The following is a 25,790-nucleotide window of genomic DNA, read 5'->3' on the forward strand; positions in this document are numbered from 1 at the left end:
ATGTCTAAAAAAGATTCCCAAATGGAGCATTTACCGCAGGGAAGAATTTGTTCTGCATTTTGTGGTGAGACGAAAGCCTGAGTCGACCACCTGCAGACTAAGCTCTGGCCCAGAAGCAGATGTTCATACTGTAACCAGTGTCTGTGGTGCCCTTTGCAGATGTGAATGAGTGCCAGGACCCCTCGTACTGTAAGAATGGGAGGTGTGAGAACACGCCCGGCTCCTTTCACTGTTTTTGCGACCCTCCCCTCACCTTCAGCGCGGCGCTGAAGCAGTGCGTCTATGACGGTGGGTAGAACTAGCTTGCCTTACCGCTCAGTCTGACACTCTTTTGTTTTCCATTGCAGTTCCTCCCAAGCCTTGCCCTGTCCAGGCTGTTTTTAGGAAGATGTTTCTAGCTTTGAACCAATATTACTTTTGTGTTGTAAGCATGTTTGGTCTTAGAAAGTGATTAATACACTGCCAAACAGACGCTACATGCACTCATGTCGTGTTATGAGCTTCTAATGATGCATTTAAACTGTCCTGATGACACAACACACATCTGTAATAATGTATTGGCGTTTGATCTTAGCTGAGGTCAGGGTTTTCCAAAAGCTTTATACTTGTTCTGGCTAGTCCAAAACCAGTTTCAATGTATGTTTGTAATGCTAATGCACCCCCACAGCATGATGCTGCTACCACCATGCTTAACAGCTTAGTCGTTTTTTGTTTGTTTTTTAAAAGCTTTACTTTGACTCCTGCAGCCAAGTAGCTTAACGCAATCAGCTTGCTGAGTCAGAATTATACAAGAAGTTTATTGGTAACTTCTCTACAAAGTCAACAAAACCTATCCATACAGAATAATCAATGTAACCACTTATCATTTATTTAGTATTTCTCTAACAAGGAACTCTATTTTTTTTCCCAGAGAGCTCTGCCCAGGAATTCACACAATTGAATGAAATGTTACTAAAACTACAACTATTATTTCACAGTTTAATAATTGTAGCAGCTGCTACAGGATTTTCTAATGACACACAATGTCTTTAATGATGTGGCGCGACACAATAAAACCTGCAGGCTGTTGAGCAGTAGCAAATATTTAGTGAACCACCTCATACTGCAATCAGCTTCACTTATTTACTATTAAATATTAAACTTTTTAAAAAAACATTTCTGTCTTTATATCATGACAGTGAGTCTTTATTATCTTTTGTTCATTTACGATGCAAAAACAAATCATTGTGGCTGCTTTGGCTTTACAAATTAGTGTAAAATGTGTAATTTTAGGAATCTGAAACGATGTTTTTACTCACACTGATTAAATATTTTAGGGAATAAAAAATATATATATATTTATCTTTTTAAAAACAGCTAATTTATTTTTACGATCTGTTTTTATGAGTTGGCTGAAAGTCATAAACCTTTTTTCTTTTTTTTAAATCGTTGCCATCTGTATAATGATTTCAGAACAATTTACTGGTTTTGCTCGTTGCATGTGCCAATATGACCCGATTCACCCAAACATTAGCATTTACCGAGAATAAAACTGGCTTTACTTTTATTGTTCCACTGATTTTTATTGTATTATTTTTAGCACACATTGCCCTCTACAAAAAAAGCCTTGACATGTATTCAACTTATTTAACATTTGGAAAGTTCCAGCCTTTAATTTGAGTAAATTTATTTAGTGGTAGAAAAAAAATTTTATTTGCTCTTACAAAAAATCTCCAGTATTTCCAAAAAAAGTTATATTTAACTAAAGTGTTTTTGTTAACTTCGTACTGCAATTGACATTTTTGATCACAGCATTTGATCAGTAAATTGCTGTTATTTTTTTCTGTGTGGCCCATTCCTCTTTAAAATGGAAAACCCAGGAGAACATGCCACAGAAGTATCACAAATACATCAGTCAGAAATAGATACTCTTCTAAACCTTTGATTATTTTTGTTGTTGTTGTTGTTATTCCATGTTTAAAACCTGAAACCTGTTCACGGGAATGCATAAAAGTAAAATAAAAATACACTATAAGTCTCCAAAGTTACATTAGGAAAATGTATCAACACAACATTTGTTTTCATATCGATTTATTTTTCTGACAAGCTCTTAATTTTGGCTTCCCTATCATTTCTACTCACATTAGATTAACTTTTGCTTAAATCAGACTTTCATTATTTTGTTGGGCAGAACTACATCACTTCACTTCATTATGGCAGTTCTGCATAATCTGCTTCTCTTTAGATTCACACAGATTACTTTCTAGATTTTGTTGATAATAATATATGATACACTCAATGGCACTTTTACAAAAAAAAACTAATGATTTGCTGGACTATAACCCATACTACTACTAAAGTGAAAGTAACAAACATTAAAAAGCATGTATATCTCTCCCTTATTTTTGATCTAGATCGTACTGCAGCCCACAAAGACGTGTGTTTCGAGCGGGTTGACGAGGGTCTCATCTGCAGTCAGCCCATCGACAAAGTGGTGACTTACTCTGAGTGTTGCTGTCACTACGGCCACGGCTGGGGGCCAGAGTGCAACACCTGCCCTCCCAGAAATTTGGGTGAGCTTCCTACAGGATCAGCTCGATCTTCGATTTTATTCCCCCCCTGCTGCTTTCCACCAACACGTTTCTTTGTTTTCTGTTCAGAAATGTTCAGTATTCTTTGTAAGATGCAACATGAGACCGAGTCGGATGGGGATCAGGATTTTCTGGCAGCTTTCGCAAACTACAACCCAGGTGAAATCATACTCTGTATTTGTTGTCTTCTTACTATTTTGCCATCCAATATGTGATATTTTTACTCCTCGGTGTCTAATGTTTATGTTTTTTTTGCTAAAAGGTGACAGTTCAGAGGAGGATTCGGATGAATGTAGCTGTGCAAATGGCCGCTGCGTCCGCTCATACCTGGGTACCATGTGTGAATGTAACACAGGCTTTAGGCTAGACCACTCCCGTGCCCGCTGTATAGGTTCGTGTGTACATATGCATACAAAATAAAAATAAAAATGCAATAATGTGTGTACAGTGGCATACAAAAGTATAATTTTTCCTTTTGCCATGTGAGAACTGTATACTTACAGGTTTGTCTTTATGATGCTGAGGGTTTTATATTCATACTTTAATTAAATTACCTTTACATGGACTCTGTATTACTGACTGGTGGTTGTACTGAATTTTATATTCTAAACATGGAAAATACCTTTGTAAGTCACTGTACATCTCTTTACACTTTGACCTACAGTTTCTGGTTCTGTTTGTCGGCTTGTCCTCACTGACACTTGTTTGTGTTTTCCAGACATCGACGAGTGCGCGGAGCCGGGCCCACGCACCAGCCCCTGCAAGAACGCTCGCTGCGTGAACACTTTCGGCTCGTACAAGTGTTTCTGCAAACACGGCTTCATGGCCTCGCGCCGGCAAAACGTATGCGTGCGCCGCAGAACTCAGTAAAGACCCTGGTGCCACCTGGACGGCGTACGTAGACGCAATCTAACACCAACCCAGCGGACATGCTGTCGCACACCTCCCTGTTCTTGTGTGGCTGCGTGAGCCACTGCGGACCTGAAAACACGGTTCGCCGTCGGAGACACGTCTTCGCGAAGGCCGATCTGAAATGTACAAAACGTTCTCGTTCCCACCAATTCACTTTAAAATTAAATTTATCGAATCACATTAGGATATTTGTTTATTGGTTAATTTTTTTGTAATTATTGTTTTCTAAACTGTTTTTTAGATTAATATTAAAGTGTATATTTTTGTGATTTTTGTTTTGCTGACACGCCCCCACTTTGCCACAATGGTTTTAATCACAGTTGGAGCTTGAAGACGAGCTCTAGTTTTAAAAAAAGAAATTCATTTCAAAGATCTCAAAGAATTTTTTTTTACATTCCCCTGTAAAACCCACATCCCGACATGTTTAATAATAATACATTACCTGAAGTGTATTTTCTACAGTAATTATTACACATTGTTTAAATTGTGTTTTTTGTACAGTTTGTTCTGTGGAATGACCCCTTTGCTATTTTGTTTATTTGTTGATGTAAAGTATGAAAAAAAATATTAGGATTTTGTTAACATTTGACAAGCGCACCAAAGTGGACTTTGCAGGAAAGGAGAGGTTGAGACGCAGTGTGAGTGTAGTGGAAAATATTTGCTAAATGTACCTTCTTCTGGGAAAAGCCATTATAATTGCTGAATCAAATTATTAGCCAAAGAAGTTGTTGGGAAGAGAGAAATTTAATTAAAAAGTCACTTTTAATACATGTGTGTATGATTTTTGTTGTGTTTAGGATTAGATGCTCTAAAAACAAGAGCTTTCAAACTCTTATTATCCACTCTGGATAATTTTGCACAAGTGAAAATTACAGCCCGTATAGAAAATAATCAATAAATATGGAACTATCAATATAAATTGAGAGTAAAAAAACACATGGCACATGGTAGGAATTGAAACTTTATTTTGATTTATAAAAGTCATATGTTTGATTTAAAGTACTTTTTCAAAATGTTCAGTATGAGATTTTGCCGTTGCACTACAAGATGTCTTTAATTTTAGACATGTTTCCAAGGTGTCGAATAAACATAACGGCATGTATGCTCAATAATTTCATTTTCAAAGATCTCCACTTGAGAATGATTCAAGCCAATAAATTAAAATCAAGCACAACATTCAGAGCAGAAACTGAAAATGTATAACAAATGATTGGATAAAAACAAAATGGGAGCCAATAGATTGATGAGGAGGCAGACCATGATGTGCCGATCAGTTTCATGATGCCATCTTGTGAATTGTTTGCGTTACTGCAATTCCTAAATCTAATCTAGTAAACCAAATGTTTCGGTCTTTACAGGAAAGGTCAACAGCAGACGTACACCGGATTATGATAACCAGAACCTTTGTTTCTGAATCTTGTGTTATTGAACACAAGCCTGATTTAATCAAACATTTGACTCAAGCAGCAGGAGAACATGGTTCAGACAATTTTACAGGTCATCGCTTTTCCTCACTGAACTTTCTGGAGTCATCGGGCCATTTCAGGAGCCATTGTTAAAAATGGATACAAAATTCATGAGTTTTAAACGCATTTCCAAAATAGTCAGGTCCTGGATAAATCTGACAACTGAGTAATCCTTGGTCGGATGGATGGATCTATGAATTTACAACAATGTTATACTATCAAAACAGCCCCTAAACAGAAGAAGTGAGATGAAAACATAATTTGTAACACCTAAGAAGTGCATATGGCCACATTTATGCATAAGCACATAATGCAAAACAATATATCAAATCAAAGCCACTAAAAGGAAAAAATAGCTCCTGTTGCAGGGTTTCCATCAGTGTATTATAAGCCTGGCGGGCCACTGGGCTTTACCTGTGCCCCCACCAGACTAATCATTGCGCATTTATTTATTTATTTTTTTATGTTTTCATTTTATTTTTTTAAGACTTTATAGTTGGGGTTCAGGTATTAATCTTCCAATAACACATAATTATTAAGTGATATTTTAAAATTTGCTGTCAACTTTAAACATTTTTTAACTCAAAAAAATGACAGCCTGTCAGATGATTGACTGCCCTATCACCAACCACCAGGCTTAATTTTCTGGAGGAAACCTTATGTTCAGATACAGGAACTTCAAATTACGCAACACGAAGAAGAAATATTTATTTGACATTTCCTTGGCAATTTTTTCTGGTTTGTTCTCTTTTTCCATTTTGCATTATTGTCTCCATTTGATTGAAGGGTGTCCATTAAAAAGAAGAAGCACGAGGATGCTGACAGAATGTGAAAACAAACATTGGAGCGTTCCCAGGATGAGAAGGCTGACAGTAAACAGCTGACACAGGATCTGACTGACTGAAGCAGCATCTAACTCTGACTGAGAGACAGATTTTCCCTGTCTTAAACAGGGCCAGTGAGAGCAAACACAATAAGTCATTTCACAATCAGCTCCTTAGTTTATATTTACTTTGTTATAATCGGGTCTTTCACATAACAATCTCAGTCTGTGTTAAAAAGTCCCTCAAAACCTTAAAATTTACAAATAGTTCACCACTTCTAGACATTACATTGAGACCTGAACATAACTTTACACAAAAAAATTAATTATTCAAGTGAAGAAGCGCCTAGATTCACAGTGTACAATATTCATACGTTGGTCTAACAAGTAAAAATGTGCATTTGTTTTAAATCGCTCCCTAACTGAAGTCCAGTGCAGCCGGCTGTCCTTTGAAAGTCACCCAATTAGGAAAATGAATCCACCCGAGTATAATATGTTGGGTTGTGCTGTGGTGGCGCAGGGGTTAAGCACAACCCACATATGGAGGCCTTAGTCCTCGACGCAGCTGTTGCAGGTTCAATTCCTGGCCTTGGTGACCCTTGCTGCATGTCCTCCCCCTTCTCTTATTACCCACTTTCCTGTCAATTAACTATTGAATAATAGTTAATTTACAAAAAAATCTTTAAAAAAATAAAATATATAAAGATATGTCAAAAACTTAGGAGTTTGTTAGAGAATATGTAGTTATTTGTAAGCTTACTGCTTAGAATAAGGAATAAAAGTGACGCATATGAAAGAATCTCTCTGGTCAGATGACACAAATTTAATTCTTTGGTTTCAGAAAAAAAGAAAAAAAATGTTAACGCAATTTATCTCAAGATAAATAAAAATAGATGTTGCCATTTTCAAAATGGGCCAAAAAAAGAGTAGCAAGCATTATCCGCTAGAGGGAGCTGCTGGTTAGTTTGTGCAGGACAGAGATTTCCTGTGATCCCTAACGTTTTCATGACCAACATTCCTCCTGACAGCGAGATAAAATGTTTTATAACTCCATTTCACATAATTTTGGTTCACTGGGTACCGTAATGGTTTTGATTTCTGCGAAATAGAAACTGGAGGACAGACAGTGAGCTTGACTTTTGTTTTGCTGAATTAAAAAAAAGAGGTGTCATGAATACCAACCTCTAATGGATGGTCCTCCTCAATCTGTTAGATTAAGCGAGTCACACCACATGAGAGTGGTGCCTCAGCTTCTTGCTGTCCTGGTTTCATTCTGTCTAATAATTATATCTGTTTAAAACTGGAACTGTAAGGTGACCTACAGCAACTAGTTTAGGGAGAGAGAGAGAAAAAGAAACAGGACAGGAGAGTCAGGGGATGAGAAAAAGAACCAAAACAGAAATAGCATACTTGTCCTTGGGAGACGACTCAAAAAGTTGATGTTGAGGATATAAATATCTTGAAATGGGTCACAGTGACCGGAGTATAACCCTCTGGGTGATGGCTGTAGACTGCAGCTACTAAACTTTTTGTAGTCGTCTGCAACTTGTGTTGGTTTTGTGGGGCAAATGTGGCATCCAAAAAAAAACAAAAAAACTGACGCTGCATCTAAGTATCCAGCATCTGTTACATTTGTTTCTATGCCAAAAACAGAGCAGAAAGACATTTAGAGCTGTTTCGTCTTACATGCTTAGAGAAGAGATTCAGCAGTTCAGTCACCAGTATTGATGGGCGATGCAAGAAGAAAACCTGTTTCATAACCACTAATCAAAATCTGGGTTTAGAATGTTTTTGGTTTTGTTTTTTTGCTAATTGTATTTTTACACAAAGATCAAATTTTTTTATAATTTCCTATCTTGAGGAACAGTGTCAGAGATGTCATGAGACAAATAACAAGATGTACTTAACTGCACAAGAAATGAGGAACTACTCCATTTATATTACGGTATACTTTATTACCCAGGACTCCTATGTTTCTGATCATAATTATGCCAATTATGCCAAACCCTTTTATTTATTCTTTAACTTGTGAAAAGCGCTGTATAAATGCATTTTACTTACTACTTACTTATCAAACAATGGATAAATGTGAATAACATCATCATGTAAACTGTTGTTTAAGTAGGGGATCTATGATGCTGTGAGCTTGTTTCCTTTCCAAAGGATCCTGGGGCCATTATGAAATCTTTTAATCTTGGAAAGTTTACATAAAAACATAACCTATGCTTTTTCTAGTCTTTGGGTCTTTCAGTAAGAAAAGCACCCAAAGTACATTCACAAATGAAAACAGCACTGGCTTCCCAGATAAAAACAAAAAAACTCCAGTTTCTTCAATGTGTCAGTGTTTTTATTTTTACACCTTAATATGGAAGAAACAATATTAAAACTTTAATTTCTGTTTAGAAGATAGGGTTGCATTCAGTGGCAGGTTGCAAAAGCAGAATACATGCATGTCTTATTCAACATCATTCATCTTGTGCGACCTTGTGACAGACAATTAACTCAAGGGAAGCTCAGGGGCTCCTCCCAATTACTTAGGACTGGAGCCATATGATTCAGCTTTCAGGGTGTGTAGGTGTAGAGCCAAAGCAGCTTCACCAGCCACCCTTGCTCCCATCCCCACCCTGGTCATTGCATGCACCAATGATGACCCCTACCCGCCTAGGTCCCATCTATAGTGAGCAGACAGAGGGGGTTTAGCTCAAACTGCTGCAATCTGCAAAAAACACAGTGCTGGACGTACTCTGGCAGCCAGTGACAGCCTTATATCCTGCACTCAGCTCTTTCCCTTTGTCATGGTGGATTGTGGATGAGCCCTATGGTGGTTCATGGGTGTTTGAGCGAAGGCTGGGAGAAGGACCAGGGCTGTAAACATGGTTTCTGTGTTTATCCATGCTGTTAATGCAGACAGAGACGCAACCGGAACAGATGATGTGCTTTCATCCTTAAGTACTTCTGCCACTGAAGGCACTGGACAAAGCCAACTTGATGAAAATGAGTAACCTCTCATGTTCACCAGATAATCATTCATATTTAAGGTGGCTACAGGCAGATTGGATCCAGTTGATCAATAAGTCAATATAGGCAACGGTTTTTTATAACGCAAAAGAAATCACCGGGAAAATGGACTTGCAGTGAAATTTACAGCTGATGTAACAAAGTCTACTGAAAAACTCCCTTCTCAGGTAAATGGGTAGTGGAGTTTAGCGTCTCATCACAATTCATTTCTGCTAAATCTATTGCAAAAAATAGATGAAAATACAGTCAAATACAGTCTATTCAGTGGTACTTTCATATGGTATCTCTTTATATTTTGTACAAAAAACAACTGAAATGGGTAAAAGCTTGTGTCATATGACAAAATTGAAAAATAAACTACAACCGTTAATGTATTTTATTAGGATATTATATGACAGACCAATTTGCATTGTTTTAGCAAATTACTTAAAAAGTGCCTATAAAAAGTATTCAACTTCATGGATGTTTTACCTTTGAATGCTTTTACAAATGAATTATGATCAACAGATTTCGGTTTGCTTGACAAAAGACAATTACAAAACAACATTAATGTCAAAGTAAAAACTAGTTCAACAAAAAAAATTACACTGAAATACAAAAAAAATCATGATTGCATAAATATTCACCCCCTTTAAAGTAACCGACTTAATTCAACAGTAGTCCAGACAATTGGTGCTTGCAATCAACAACATATACTTTTGAGGTTTCTATTTGTAAAAGTTGTTCATATTCATCAGTTGGCCTGTAATATAAATGCCAACAAAATACTTTGAAGTTTGTTGTTGTGACGTCACATAATGAGAAAAAATTTAAGAGGCATGAATAGTTTTGTAGAACACCTTATTTTTAAGGTGCATGTGTGTAAAACAAGTGTTTTAGGCACACGCACATTTTGTTTAAATAAGCAGCATCTTGGCTTATCTCATTTTCTTCAACAATAATAAAGTTATTGCACAAAAAAACAAAAATGTTTGAACTGCTCTGGTAGAACACGCCAAAACTATTTAATGACCCCTTTAGCTGCTTATAATGAAAGGCATGCTATTTTCTGAAAAGCTCAGCCCTCGATAAAAGACCCTTCATGTCATAAAAACTTCACCACCACCACTTTGTTGGTTGCGCTACACCCATACTCACAGATATAGTAAACACCCCAACCGAACACAGGCAGCAGAAGAGAGCACAAATTATCCTAAAAGTAATTTAGATGTCAAAGTTTGGGTGTCTCTGAGCCCCTGTCAACAGGCTACTTTGAGTCACTTAAGACTTTTTCAAACTGAGCTACTACAACCATGAAATTGCTTTTATCATGGTGCTATTGAGAGCAGCACAGAGGGAAATGCTTTCTCCAGTCTTGAGGGGTCTTTTGCAGGAGGATCCTCTGGGGCTTTATGAATAACCCAGATCTTGATGACTTACCCCGTGACACGCCAGCTTGCCAGGTGCTGCGTAGTATCTCAGGAATAATTTAGAGCAACTGCAGGCTCTACAAGATGAAGTGAAAAAATGCTGAAGAAGAATCTCAAGAGAATACTGTTTGGATTTTGATTTCTAAAGAGTCACTGCAGGAGCATGACAAAACATTGTAAAAATATAAGCTCCTATTAATTTTTTTTCCATATTTTGTCATGACATCACTCCAGACTTCTGTGTATTTTGTCGTGTACTCCTACAAAGTAAGTGGCTAAACAGCCTCCTTGTTCAACTGAATCTTGCTAATGACCTACTTATTTAATTTAGGTTTATTTAAGCAGATGCCATTCTAAAAGCTGGAGTTTGGGTTATAAACAGCTTTAAATTTCACATAAATACACTGGAAAAAGTGTGGCCCAGCTTAAATTAAAAAAATTGATGTCCATTTGTTGCATCTAATATATTTGACTTCACAGAATCTAAATAAAGTGGTTTGTAAACATGACTATTAATTGACTCAACCATTACTTTACTTGACCAATATTAATTCTTCACCTTTATCCAAGTTAATTATTTATTTTAGTTTGGAACCAACTAATATTTAAATTGAACCCATCAAATATATATTGCATTAATTATTCATTGGCACATGAATTCTTTTTTTTTTATTTCATAACTTGGTTTCATAACAATTTCATCACTCACATCACACCTAATACACTCCAGCAACAGTTTTTTCTAAGCCATTTATTCCTCAAGTAAAGACAAAAAAGTTGCATTTTCAGACAAACAAATATAAACATTGTTGCTCTACATCAGAGCAATGAAATAAAGACAATATGGCCTATCAAGCAAAATTAAATGGACAGAAAGCATTCACTGTTGTTGTACTGTTCAAACACATCTGAACTTGAAGGAATGTTGCATCTGTAAACATCAAAGAACTAAAATTCCAACAAAAGCACTCCATGAAAGTGACCCCGTGAGCCTGTATAACAAAGTGCTGTGAGGTGGTCTACCTCTTAAATAGATGCCAGTGGCAACTACATGCACACATAAAGCACACACAAATATACACTACTGTGCAGTTTTGAGTTCACCACTGAGTTTGCAAATCTTGGAAGTCATCTTGTTGGAACCAAGCTCCATCAGGATCTTCTGAAGGGCCTCAAAGGTGAACCTGAAACCCTGTGGATACTCCATGTTAAGAGCATAGCAAAGTCCAAAGAGCATTGCCACTCCAGCTGCAAGAGAAGGCAACTCATTGAGGACTTCCACACCATCAATGACAATCCCAACGTCTTGGGGCTGCTGTAGAAGGCTTGAATTCTCTCTGAAGACGAAGACTGCCATGATGGTCCTCTCCAGCTCCTGCTCGGCTTGATCTTTCTGGGAGACCTGAGGCAAAATATACGAAATATGCAACTGAACAACTGCAGTCTGGCACACCTCATTAATCACTATATACTGTATAATGGCATAGGTGGTCTCCCGTGATGAATAAAGTTGAATCATCATTGTGACAGAAAATATCTGGACATACCATGTATTCCTTTAGAAGGTCCTCAACACGTTCTCCCAGGTAGATGAGAGCTTTGAGGATTCACTCCCTTAGGAAATCTGCATCAGCACCCTTTAGGGACAATCAAAACGGCACCCTTGATAATTTCATCCTCTCAGCACTTTCGTCACCCAACAAGATGAGGAGTCGGACGGGAGTCGCCATATTGCAAAGTTGGATCTCAAGTTGTTGATGTAGATGCCCTGACAGTCAGTGACGTTCAGGAAGCTGGAGTCAAAACCTGGGTGGCAGGAGAATAAAACAAAAGACAGAAGGAAAGAGAAATTATTAATTCACATTCACAACAACCTTGTGTCAACATACAGATGAGATGAAAGCTTTGAGTTGTAATAAGTAAGGTGCATCAGTGCCCCTTTAAGTTAATCTAATATAAAACAATGCGTATGCACCCCTTTTCTATCAGTACAAGTGCCCCTGTCTGTTAGTCCATTGTCACAGTATGTCAGCCCCTCAAGGTTAGTCTATGTATTTGTTTGAAATCACACTTCATAAGATACCTGCCAGCATGCCATGACATATCTCTGAAAACACAATGCATTCGGAAAATGAAGTTCTTAACCTACAGTAAATGGGGCAGTGTCGTGAACAAAATGCATAAAAACCAGTTGTACAGCCGAACAAAAAGTTTAAGGCTTAACAAGGAGATTCGCTTACCGAGAGCATTTCCTGTGAAACCGTTTTAACAGTTGGACAAACCAGCATAGCGAACACTGGGAAACATCACCGACCATACCTTACAAGTATAATGCATGCACAAAACACCATCAATTTTCAACGGGCCTCGCTACCATTAACAAACTGGGACTTTACAATCATAGTGGTATAAACACACTAGACTAACTAATTGCTAACATGGCTTTACATGGGTTAAGCTAGTCAAGTTCACCGTGTAGCCGAGCTAACCGTGGTGGAAGCTATTGATTGGTAACGAATTATGCCTACCTTGATTAATTCCAGCTACAACCGAACAATGTACACATAGTTATATTTCTCGTGAAATACGTGTATTTCACATACGTGTATTATTAAATGTGGTTCGCTGGGTTAAACGAACCACATTTAACCCAGCGAAAAAGAAAGCGTTTACTGGGATACCCACATTTAGGCGGGACTTTCAGCTTGCTAACCAGGTGACATTAACTCAGTCTTTTGCATGAATACAATTGTAGGCTTGTTAAGACACGTTTACATCAGCTTAGTTTAGTACTTACCGCAGGTTATTCTTGATGACGTGCTCGGACGTTAATCATTCCTTCTTCCCATGCCGAAACGGACGAAGCTCTCCAGCATTCCATTCTCAGTGACTAATAATATCTTCGCATGTTGAAGGAACCAAAATTTGTTCTTCCTCAATGTTTAATTCAGTCTGATAATTGACTCGATGCATAGACTTCCACCAGTTTTTTCATTGTATTCATGGTATTATTGTGAATCTGTGCTACTTTTTAGTTCTGAAAGCCATTGTTTGCACTGATTTTATCTTGGTGTGTCATCCTTTATCTTGGTATATCACATAAAATCGCAGTTAAACTACGTTTTCAGAAACCCGCTATACTTTAAGGATATTTATATTAGTACATCACTCAGACTGTATTTGCATACTTTCCATTGATATGTAAATGTGAATGGTTTCAGTTTTAGCACCAGGGACAGCACCACAGCACACAAACATTTGCCCAGCACATCTTTTTCTCTCAGACCTGAAAACGTGCTTCCCATGTGACCATGAGCGGTCAGAAACCCACCCACACATACACCCACCCACCCTGCCAGCCACCTACACCCCTCTAAACTACCACACTTTTTCCTTTCTTCTTCCCCTGTTGAACGGGAAACACAGGCAGTCTGTGAGGTTTGGACGGCCCTTTGGATGCCGAAGCGGGGAGGGGGCTGGAAGAAAGCTGCTGCGGATATCCGTCTTTAAATACCTGCCACAAACAAACCCCCAAAAAAGGGGGGGTCTTTGCGTTCGCCTGGTTTCTTTTTTTTTTCTGTCCCTTCCCTGCTTACGTTTTTTTTTTCTCTCTCGCTGAAAAGAGAGTCTGGTTTCGTAACGTGCTGCTGCTACCAGTGCAGCGCGGAGGAGAAAGAGGGGGAAAAAAGATATTTTTTTTTTCCCAGAGATGCGGATTTAAAGGAGAGACGTTATCAGTGTCACCTGGGAAATTTGTAACCGTCAGATTTGAAATTAGCGTAGCCGCGCGCGTGCTAGGAGACGACGACGTATTTATTTGTATTTGTTTTTTTGTTTCTTTCATTCCCGTTGAACTCTCCGATATAGTGACGTTACAGAAAAATACCAGACTGCCTTTTTTTTTTTTTTTTTTTTTTACAAAAAGACGGAGAAATAAAGAGGTAAGTGGGATTTTTTTTGTGTGTGTACGTCCTCACTATAACCAGCAGCCTGCCCACAATAACAAAGCTAATGAGGAAAAAGATTGGAAATTCAGGTGATTGTTGCTAGCTTGGCTCTACCGTTAGCTTTTTAACTCAATAGGTAACGCTTCTGTCTCGCTTTTGCTGTAGCTATAGAAGATATAACCAGTCTGCACACATTTCTCGTACGGTAACCGTCTTGTTGGGAAACGTATGACAGCACCGCTTTACGATAGTTTATTGGGAGCCATCTCCCTGTAATCATGTGTCTCTTCTCGCCTTTGTTTGAATCGATGTCAAATGCAGCCACATTTTTTTTTTTTTATCTGCGTGTTGTGTTCAAGCCAGCCTGTGGATCTTTGATTCAGGCATCTGCTGCTGAACCAGCCAAGCCTTGTTGCTTTTGTCCGGCTATTTTTGCCTCAGAATGATGGCTTCTTGCAGAGCTGCCTTTTCCCATCTTTCAACGCTGGTTATGTTATTATGTGTAGGACTGAGATTTATGCTGCGAGCTTGGCCTAGACTGTGTGACTCGTATAGGAGGGATGTATCAGGTTAAAGTATTTTATAAAAGGAGGCATTGTGGTAAAACTACTGCAAGCAAATTCTAGCGAGTGAGCACGTTGTTTTTGAAATATTCAAGTTTGCCTCATTCCTTTTAACCATTTAGGACAGTGTCACTGATAGCGCAGAGCTGACATGTACCACGTGTAGAACAGGGCACATAAACCCAAATAAAAGCTGCAAGAGTGGGTTGGATTGATGAAGTGGTGGTGTTTACTCTATATTGTAGTTAATTTTGATAGCTTTTAACAATTTGGATTTATCTGGTCAAAGGCAAGCACTGAATAAGACTTGAACGTTATTTTTAACAAACAGACTATTTGGACAGGGCTTGATGATGAGTGCAAAAATAAAACTTGTTAGCTAGTTGCAGTGTTACTGCTATCTATTTTTCTTTTCATGTTCAGTGACTTATAAGCCAGCTAGAGCTTGGGATATTTATTTCATGATACAGTATTTTAATCCCCCTCCCCCATCTCATTCACCCATTGAACCCTGGAAATGGCTTTTAGTGGAGGACTACCATTGGATTTGCATTTTAGGAAATAGTGCAGTGCCTTTATTTTGGTTAAATATTACTATAGTGATGATCCAAATTTGTTATACTACTTCCCCTCTGCCATTAAAAAAAACATTTCAGCACTCCCTTTGACTTTTCACACATATTCCAGTCATGTTTTTGTCCCCTTTCCCTAGGATTGTTTCACACAGCCAGAGGATGGCGTATTCAAAACCTGAACAGTTTTACATTAACTGTTCTTGAGTAACACTACTTCAACATATTGTTACTCAAGTAAAAGTAGCAAGGAATCTTCTAAGAAATCACTCAAGTGTACAAATGTATTTTGTAAAAAACCCCACTCATGTACCGAATTGATCATAAGCTTTGACAAATATTTAAAATGGTGTCGGACTGATAATAATATAAGCAGATGACCAAGAAAGAAACAATTACTTAAGTATTTCCGTCTGATTGGTTGGTTTGTTTCCAAATGCTCTATTGTTTCTCTATGTTTACTGCAAGTCTTAAACTACAGAAATACTTTGGTTTATGACCTCCAGATAATACTTCCACATGTTTTACTAAAGATGCATCGATCAGGCTTTTCCCAATCTAAGCAAATGTTGCGTTTTTGTTGAGATCTAAATTGAAAATTCAGACCTTTTTTTTTACTTTCTAAGGAATGTAATGTATAAAAGAGAAAGGTAGGTTCCTTGATTTTTCAGTCCAGTTGAAAATGAATTATTTACAAGATCTACCTGATCTTTTTTTTTTTTATTATTAAATTTTAAAAATGCATCCAAGTAAAGGCTCTCGGTGGATGCATGTATAATTCTCAGTTTTTATGCATTTATTGAAACTATTTAATCTTTCCTTGTTTGACCAGTATTTAGTCAGACTTCATCAAGGAAAATTGTCCAAATTGATTTGTACTAACATTATATAGTCACTTCCAAAATGCCAACCTGTTCAGAGGACATGAAGCAGTGAAACTTGATTGTGTTATAAGCATTGCTTTGCTGAAAAGAGCTCAAGAACTTGAAGATGGAATAATTAAGAAGCATCAATTAAGTAATTTTCAATTAAATAAACTATTCTGAATGTACGTTTTTTGTATATGTAACACCACTAGAGGGCAGCATGATCCGTTGTTTTTTGCTGCATCTCTTGCTTTGATAATTTTCTGTAGTCAGACTAAATCTTACCACAGGCTGTATGTTGATCACTTCAGCAGAGCTCTTAGAAGGTGTGGTTGAAATCTTGCCTGAACAGCCTGTTTTGATATGACAAAGCATTAAGGAAAAATGTTAGTAATCCTGTGTAATTGTCTTTCTGAACAGTAAATGTTCTTAGAATAATTTATTGGCTCATGTGAATAACTTCGGTTCTTCTTATGGCTTATCCAACTTCTCTGTGCAAATATAACCTTTTCAGCAGACTTTTGTGGAGAAGTCTGATTGTACTTGTGATTAGTAATGTACATTTGTAGAGTTTCATTTAGAGGTGGAACATTAGCAGCACAATGCAGGATCTGTTTGAGCAACTTAAAGATCGTAAAATGGACATATTACTTCATTTATTTTTATTTCAATCATCTTTTAAATTTAATTGCCACGTATGCGCGTAGAATGAAAATGTTTTTAAAATAAACATGTTCATGAGACTCATTCAATTTATTTTCAATACATATAGTTCATGTTGATAATTCATTCCTCAAATCTTACAAACATTATGGTCATTCATTCGTTATCTATGGGGTTCATAAGTTTATTAGCAAATACTCCAGGTGTATGTAAAGTCAATATTAAAGTGTTGACATGGCAAATATTGACTGTTCATAGCTCTTGCAATTAAATGTTACCAGATGCAATTTCTTTTTTTTAATGTTAGGTTTTTTTGGAAAGCACTTTGTGGTTTTGACATTAGACACCATTTTAAATATCTGTCAAAACTTAATGATATATATATTTTTTTTTTACAAAATACATTTGTATACTTGAGTGATTTCTTAGAAGATTCCTTGCTACTTTTACTTGAGTAACAATATGTTGAAGTAGTGTTACTCAAGAACAGTTAATGTAAAACTGTTCAGCTTTTGAATACACTATCTGTGGAAGGGGCTGTATTTTAAAGCTTATTGATTTACTTTTGTCTGTTTTTGATTATTTTCTTTAAGAAAGTACAAATTCGATGAAAATTGTTGCCTTAAACTCCAAGGCATGTAGGCAAGACTTATATTTAGAAACTTATCTCTTGCTTAATAAAGCCAGGAATAAGTTTTATGCAGAAAAATTACTGATTGGGAAGGAAATACTCATCAGAGATAAAGAGTTGGTTGTGGCTTGTTTCGTGACTGTGCATACAGCTCAAAAACAATACAAGGACAGTATTAGTCAAAGTAATCGCTAAAAGTTGACCTAAAACCTTTTTTGTTACAGCTTTCACAAATTCCAACATGAACTACATTACAGTCAGAAAATACATGTAGTTTAGCCAAAAGTTCATTGGCTAAACTTTTGAGAGTATTTTATTATATTGCTGATTTGCAAAGGTTGTATACTTGGATCCTGAAAGGTCTTGGAAAATATAAATTATTGTAGCCCACATTAACTTTTAACACTCCTTACTAGAACAGAACAAAAAAGTATCCATTCATTACTGAACTACAGGCATAATAGAACACAAATCACGGTTTGGTATGCATTCAGATTTTGAAAGTCATAAGTTGTTATATGTACGTTGCACTTCAAAATCAGTCAACAGTTAAATAATGTATTTAAATTTTGAAACTTTGATTTTATTGTGATGCTGAGTTTTATCTATGTATGATTACTTTGCTCCTGAAGTTGTTTCAGATGAGTAAATTGAGTGAAGACAGCGTTTCAAATCAGTTTTGTTTTTTATTGTACACTGACACAAAGTTTTGGTTCAGTTCCACCCATTTTACCATTGATACTTGGTTCCAAACAAACATACTGCATGTGTTGAGGTATCAACGCTCTATTCGACAGGAGCGTACCGGATGCTTTCAGTCCAAATACGTGTCTGGTTACACCCCTAGCATCTACAGTTAGCTCTTTCAGGTCTGAAGGCGTCTTCAGAACCGAGACTGGGTCATTCCTGTAAGTTACTGAGGTAAAACAGTCAAACCTGCTTGTAAGGTTGCCACATGCTGAAAACTCAATGCATCTTGGCACCACATTGGTTTATATTTCAGCTTTAGTTGGATGACATCAGCAGCATATTCAATGTTTGGTTAGTTTACTACTAGTTTACTAATACACAACAACTTGATTTTGTGTCTGCAGTACTAAAGATCTGAGCTGTGGTGGGGAGAACAGAAAATAGTACATTGATAACCTTTTTTTGACACGCAAAGTATGGAAGGTTCTTTTTTTTAAAAAAAAGCTGAAAAAGAAAATGTACGAGAAAAAGCAAATGGGACAATCCTCATTATACGTAGTTTGTCTAAATGACAAATGGTGAGTAAGCAGACTTGTGTGGCGGCTGAAAGGTGACCCGACACACACCCCCAGCAGTCTCTCAAGGATTTTCATGATGTGGCATGTTTCAGTAATTGGTCGGCAGCTGTTAAAGGCAGATTGATCAGATGTTCTTAGATTCTTGGCCACAAAGGAAGTTTTCCACAGTACTGTGATTTTATTTATTTTTTTTATTATTAAATGGATCAACACTTGCTTTGCAGTGGCTGAGGCTTATACCATCTGGGCCTGTTTTCTATTTGCTAATGATTCTCTAGCCGTACTTACTCCTGGCGTCCAGACGGACTATAGAGACAGGAGGCAGAGGTTTCTGTGTAGAAATGAACAGGAACTGGGTTAAGGCCAGGCAAGCTATTAGGTCTGTGAGACTGGAAGCAAGTGTTGAAAACCCTGCTGAGTAAAATACGTTCACCTCCCAGCGCCTTGGGCTTCATCCTGGGTTTCTAAAGGGAAATCCACAGCGCTGTCCTCATGTTAGTTGTACATTTCTCCTAAAACTACAAAAAGTCTGTCCCACACTGTGCCATTCGTTTGTCATCTCTACAGCTGCATGATATTAGAAAACCACGCAATTTCCACCCTTACAATTTTTTCGTTATTCGTTTCCAATACTCTTTGATCTGTAGCAGCTATGGTATCGTAATCTGTATCAGGTGTGGACGTTTACGGCGGTGAGACTCTCATCCAGCAGGCTGAATGTTTCACTGGCATGCAAAGTGTGAGATCATGACGCTTGGAATTTTACTAGCCAACAATTATTGCATTGCATTGCAAAAATTTAGTTTAAATATTGCACACACTGATATTGCTGTGGCATATTGTGCAGTCCCACTCATCTTCAAAAAGAAGTGCAGAGTCCAGGCCGGCGGGGCTTCACTGAAAAGTCTGGGCTGCACATAAATAATGAGGATAAACATAATAAAAGATGGAGTCCCACAGGAGCTACTACAGTACGCTCTCACCAATTCAAGATGGTTCAATAATGGCAAACAGTTTATGTGGATTTCAGAAGATCTTGCAGTCACTGAATAGCATAGCAAATTAATTCATGTTAATTGGTTCCAAAAGACTGGATGTAGTAACAGTACATTTACTCACAGGCATCCTGAGGATGGAGACACTTCTATGCGTTTTGCAAAATGGAAAAAGCATTCTCTGAATGAGCATGATCTGAAATAATTCATTCTCTGATGCTTTTCCATTTGGATTTCTGTTAGTGCTGGTAATGGATGCTGCTAATGTGGGGTTCCAGCCCCGGACTCATTCAGGACAAGCACCATCATTTCTCTCCGGCTATTAGTTCTATTAATAACTTTCACTGTGGCCGTCCATTGAGCCATCCGGTAACTTGTTGATTACCATGTGGGGCAACTCAATTAGCAAGATCCTAATCTGTTTGTATGAATAATCGTGCCATAAAGCCCTTTTTTGTTGATCACATTAAATTTGTGTTTCTTGTCAGTATAATCAGCTTACCAGAAAATATTACATTTTAAGCTATCACTGTGAATCATTTAGGATATTTAAATGATTCACAGTATGAATGAAAACAAACTTGCTTCTCAACAAATATTTGTGGATATATATTACAAATATTTTAAGTACTTGTTAATTATAATAATTAACGCTAGTAAAAAAATCCAATGTCAGAAAATAATAAATATTAATGTCAGGTTGCAAAAAATATTTTTAATACAGAAAGCCAGCCTATCAAAATTTATGTCCAGAATATTTGTTTATATTTAGTCAGGTTTTGATTTACATGAAGTATTGCATCATTGCAGTGTGAGGTGAAAGCACTGTATATCAGCCTGTGGCCCTGAGACTTTATTGAAGCCCAGGTTGCATCTGCATTGTTGGCTCTGGTGTCTTGCGAGTCCCAATATTTACCTTTAATTAAGTGTGGGGTTCCTGTAATGGTCATAGTCATTGATACTTTTGAAAGTGTGAGCTGGTGCAAAGTCCTACTGGAAGATGAAATCAGCAACTTGCTTTAGTCTTTGCCAGTCTATCCAGTCTGGCAAAGACTGGATATGTGTCATTTTTCCCAGACTTTTTTCCTTTCCCCAAGGTTTCCTTTAATGTGCTTAAGTGCAATTCTCTTAGCAGCCATCTTCTTTATCTATGGTTTTCTGTGGCTCCGTCTCCATGTGGAGGGTGTTTACTGGAGAACTGTCAATTCAGCAGTCGTTCCAGTGATTGTGTAGACCAAAACGTAACATATAAAAGAAAAAACTCTCTTCTAATAGTCATATACAATATTCAAATTTTCTGAGAAGCTGAATGTGTTTTTTTTTATTAGCTTTGGGCCAAGAGCATCAAAATTTTAAAATCTCTGAATGTCAGGGTTTCCCTCAGTCTATTATAAGCCTGGCGGGCCACCAGGCTTTACTTGTGCCCCCACCAGACTAAGCAAGGCTTTATAGTTGGTGTTCAGATATTAATCTCCCAGTCTGTCAACATGTAATTATCAAGTGGTATTTTCAAATTTCCTGTTAACTTTATATTTTTTAACTCAAAAACACGACAGGCCGCTGGATGAATAACTGCCCTAGCACCCAACCACCGGGCTTAGCAAGTTTTCTGGGGGAAACCTTATGTTGTAGTGTAGTAATCTGGGTTTCACTTACTAAAATAAACTTTTTGATAGTTTTCTAATTTTTTTATTTTTTTTTTTTTGGTATTTGTGTTATTGCTAGCGCTTTAAAGCGACCTAGCATGTCCATCTCAAAGTGTGGCGGTCATGTGTGATGGTCAGTAGAGTTTTAGATGAATGTGATGCTACAGGTCAACAAAGGACAACCGCTGTCCTATTCAGCGGGGCATTCAGGCTGGGATCAGCAGTCTGTGGATGAGGCCTCTGATGCATCTGTGCCTGTGGCTGCCTCATCTCTGCAAACAGGAAGGGCTTGAACAACTGGCCTCAATTCTCTGCTGACTCCTTTATTGTGTGGGGCCAGTTAAGTGTGGCGAGCTTTGTGTCCGTCTCTTTGGAGTCCATCTCCCCACACTTCAGGCTCATGAGTGTCACAGACTCGTTTATTTGGGCTGCGTTCTCATTTCTAGGTGACTTTTTTTCTTTTTGTTTGTTCTCTTTGCCCCTTGTGTTGAAGGGAGTGGTTCTGTCTTCGCATGTATGTTTATGTAAGCGTGTATGTCTTCCCTATTCCCTTGGTGCACATTGGCACTGTGGCTGGCTAATGTGGATAGGCTTTATTCCCTGCAGACATCTGATTATGGGCTCTATTTCTCTTTTCCTCTCTCCCTGATTAACGGGTGCGGTGACAAACGGACCAGCTGGGCGAAGGGAAGCGGCAATGGAAGGGGAGGAGAGATGACGAAGAATGAAAAGGAGAAATGTGGCGGTGCTACCAATCATGCCGCTGGCTCTGTCCTATTTTTTTATTTTTGACCTATGTCATTCTGATTGCTGAATGTGTGTCTGCATGCTACAGTTTAGGTTGGGGTTCAACCCTCAGGCTGTGCCCCACTTTGGTTCCTTTCGTTTTCAGAGACCTGATTTTTGCCAAACATTTGGTGCAGTTCTGATCTGACTTAGAAAGGGTTTACCTTATGAAGCCTCTGGAGCATATTTCAGAATAATGGTTAGTTGTATACAATTTTGCCAACTTGCACCATTTATGATTGGTGTTTAATAAAAAATGAGTGCTTGCTACATTAAAATTAGTTTTTGAAAGTTAATAGAAGACGGTACTGGACAGTAAGAACCATGTAGATTATACCATTTAAAGATGAAAGAGCAGCATTTTTAAAGTACTTTCACACATCGCATAGGCCAGGGTGACAGATGTGTTGACCCATTTTGTATGCAGAATGTTGATGCCTCTGTCGACGAGGTGGATTTAGATTTGACTTGTCAGAAACACAATTTAGGTAAAAGGCCATGCATGTGTGGCTTTTTTTTCCCCACACTGTGTCGCGTTTCTGTGTGAGGATGAGTACAGTATCATAGTAGGTCAGGGGATTGTTTGTCTGATCCATTGAGGAGTGATTAGTGCAGACACACTGAGCCGGGGTTCTTCCCACTCATAGAGGGGGAGGATGGCCACTGCCAGACTCACTGGTCCGATTCCCCACCAACCCCCACCCCGAACAGCTCCCAAAACCAGACTACAAAGAGGACAGATTGGCTATGTGGCTTTTCCTTTTTATTTTATTTTTATAATGCGCTGCATAATAAACACAACTGGTCACATAATGTGTGAGCATTCCAGTGTTCATTTATTTTTATCATCTGCCCGACATCTCTATTTACCTCGGTAATTCTGAGGACATGCACAACAAAGCATGGGATTGCGATTGAAGATCGACTGCAATAGTAGTTGTGACGTCTCCAATCTGAAAAGTAGTCAATATTTATAGCCAGTTTGCACAGAGGGGTGTATGGCCTTGGCCAATGCCTGGGGTGCGGTTTAGTTGAGAGGTGACAGGTCAGGGAAGGATGGGGGATGCGGAGGAGGTGTTTTTCCTCCTCTGCTAATCCCTGCATTTAGTTTCTATTCCGAGACACTTCGTAATCTACTACTAATGGGATTTACCAAGCTGTGTTTTTTCAAACTTCTGTTGAAATACTGAAAGACTTTTTCATTTATTTAATCAGCTGTACTTTACATTTAGAATGATGGATAAACCAATTTAATGTGCAAAATTATTTGTGGCAACCGTTTTTTCTTTTAATGTATCGTTTTCCCTTTTATTGTAAATGAATATTTCATAGTGTTTTATGTTGGTTGTTTTTTAGACTGGCCTACAGTTTGTTGGTTATCGTTTGAAAAATGATTTAACACATTTATTTCTAAGCTTTACTTTCACACTGAAAGTACAGGAAATAAAGCACAAGTTCAGTTAATGTTTTTTTAGTGGCTCAGCTGAATCTGTTCCAACATGCTGTGGCATGTCCAAATGTAAATCATACAACCTGACATCTGTTCTCCAAAGTACTAAAAGTTTCACTTCATGCACTTTTTATTGGAAGAATATTGTTTTAATTTGAGCAGGAATTGACAACAAATGTAATCTGGTTTGTCCAGAAGAGTCCTTGTCTTGGTTTAAATTAAAAGTAAAGAAAAAATTCTGCTATGGTAGCACTTTTTTCTTCAAAAATGAATTATATTGAGAGCTAAAATTATACTTTTCCTCTTTCAGAAATGCTCACTTATATTAAGTTCTAGGTTTTCACTGGTTGAAATGTACCTTATCCATTTTTCTATTTCCCTCAATGATTTCTTTCCATCACCTTGGTTTCACAATGATATCAGTAAAATTAAGATAGAAAATAGCAGATTACAACAAACTATGATTATCGACCTGGTCAGGGCTAGTAAGCACAAAGTTTCAGTAGAGCCCTTTTTGTGCACATCAATGTTATTCAAATTGTCAGAATTTTTTATTTTGGTAGGGAGCTGGTTGCCATTTTTTGTGCAGCAAATGTTGGAGAAATTGTCGTTTTTAAAATGCTCCTCATTTAAATGGTTTTTATTTGATTGACAACAGTCAATTTATTCTTGCTAAGAATAGAAATAATTATTTACTGTCAAGTTTTCTTGACAAGAAAATGGTTTTGTCTTTTGTGAATGTTTAGCACACAAAGACTGAGCTGTCTGAGCTGAATAAGCTGTGTGTGGAGACAACTTTTGTCAATTGCTTGTGTTCTCTCTCCAAGTTGCTGAAATGTTAGCAGCTGGACTACTTTTTACGTTCTGTGTCTTCCACGATAGAATAAGGTTGAATATATTTAGCAATGACACATTTCAGTACCCAAGTTATGACATTGGAGCTGTTTACTGTCTGCAGGCAGTGGACATTCTGTCCTTCTTTTTAATCATCCATAATTAACCCCATTGTTTTCTTAAACCAACCTACATATTAGCTGTGTTGCCACTAGCATTAATAGTTGCACATTTGCAGTTTTATGCACTCTAGACGCACATTCAGTGTTGGCTTTTAAAAAGGAATAGGATTTATTAGGCCTGTCACTATAACAAATTTTACTGGATGATAAATTGTCCCAGAAGTTATTGCGATAAATTTTGAAGAAATATAATGGTAATTATTATATAAAAATAATGCAGGAACACATTTTCAAAGGTCGATAACCCTTAAACTCTAATGAACATTTAAACTGGAACTGGGAGACATTTCAAATGTCCAAATAAATAACAACAAAATGTCTTCCAAAAAGGCTAGTTGAGACCGAAACACCAAGTTTTTGTTAGAAAGAAAAGGGAGAAACGATAAATCATTCAAATAAAAATAGTTTGTTCTAATTTATCAAGCGATTAATTGATTTATTGCTTATTACGACAGGCCAAGGCATCACCTTTAGGCCTCACAGATGCAGTAAGCAGGCTCTTCTTGAGTATCTGTTATTGAACTGACCTAAGCTAAAATAAATAGACAAGCTGTTGAGAAGTTTTTGCTAACTATTAAACCCCTACTACATGTATATCATCTTAAAAGTGTAGAGTCATCATTGATTCATGTCATGCACCTTTGGTTTTACGGTAATTGGCAAATTTATACCAAGAACTCCATAGGATTGAGTGATTATTGCAAGGAGCTTCACTTAACCTTTGAGTTTCTGATGGTCTTACATTTCTGATTACACTTGGAGGTATTTTTGTGTTACTTTAGTATGTGTGTGCATGATAATAACAAAGTCCTGTTGCATTTATTATGTATGCATGTTTGCATGCGTTCTTGTTTCCTTTATTTCAACTTTGGTAGTTTCTCCAAGAGTGAATTTAACTAAAGTAGTAATGCATGTTATTCTACCAGTAGGCCTGTCACAGTAACATATTTTTATAGAAGATAAATTGTCCCAGAACTTATTGCGATAAATGATAATCTTGTTGTTTTGAGACCATGTTCAAGTAATGTAGTAATAATGGCACAATAATGCAAGAACACATTCTCAAGGATCAATAACCTTTAAATTCTAATGAACATTTAAAGACTGGGACTGGCAAACATCTTGAATATCCAAAATAATTAAAGAAAACAGCAGAAACAAATAAAATGTATTATTAAATGTCTTTATA

General features: G+C 37.4%; 2 protein-coding genes across 8 annotated transcripts in view; both read left to right on the forward strand.

Annotated features, from left to right (window-relative positions):
• Window positions 1-4,248, forward strand: part of ltbp3 (latent transforming growth factor beta binding protein 3) — a 44,725-nt gene extending 40,477 nt beyond the window's left edge. For 6 of the 7 annotated variants that reach the window (XM_008427723.2, XM_008427725.2, XM_008427724.2 and 3 more), the window contains 5 exons: window positions 160-288; window positions 2,394-2,552; window positions 2,640-2,729; window positions 2,833-2,961; window positions 3,289-4,248. In XM_008427723.2, coding sequence (XP_008425945.2) covers window positions 160-288; window positions 2,394-2,552; window positions 2,640-2,729; window positions 2,833-2,961; window positions 3,289-3,440 — 659 coding nt within the window. In that variant the 3' untranslated portion in view covers window positions 3,441-4,248. The remainder of the gene's footprint in view (window positions 1-159; window positions 289-2,393; window positions 2,553-2,639; window positions 2,730-2,832; window positions 2,962-3,288) is intronic. The other variant, XM_008427726.2, reaches the window with a different exon arrangement.
• A 9,318-nt stretch (window positions 4,249-13,566) lies between these two features.
• The window catches only part of sptbn2 (spectrin, beta, non-erythrocytic 2), a 61,989-nt gene continuing 49,765 nt past the window's right edge, over window positions 13,567-25,790 (forward strand). Inside the window, exon 1 of the mRNA XM_008427717.3 lies at window positions 13,567-14,139. The gene's annotated coding sequence lies outside the window, so the exon portion shown is untranslated. The remainder of the gene's footprint in view (window positions 14,140-25,790) is intronic.

This window comes from Poecilia reticulata, chromosome 14, assembly GCF_904066995.2.
Source record: "Poecilia reticulata chromosome 14, P_reticulata-male-v2, whole genome shotgun sequence".
Lineage (NCBI taxonomy): Eukaryota > Metazoa > Chordata > Actinopteri > Cyprinodontiformes > Poeciliidae > Poecilia > Poecilia reticulata.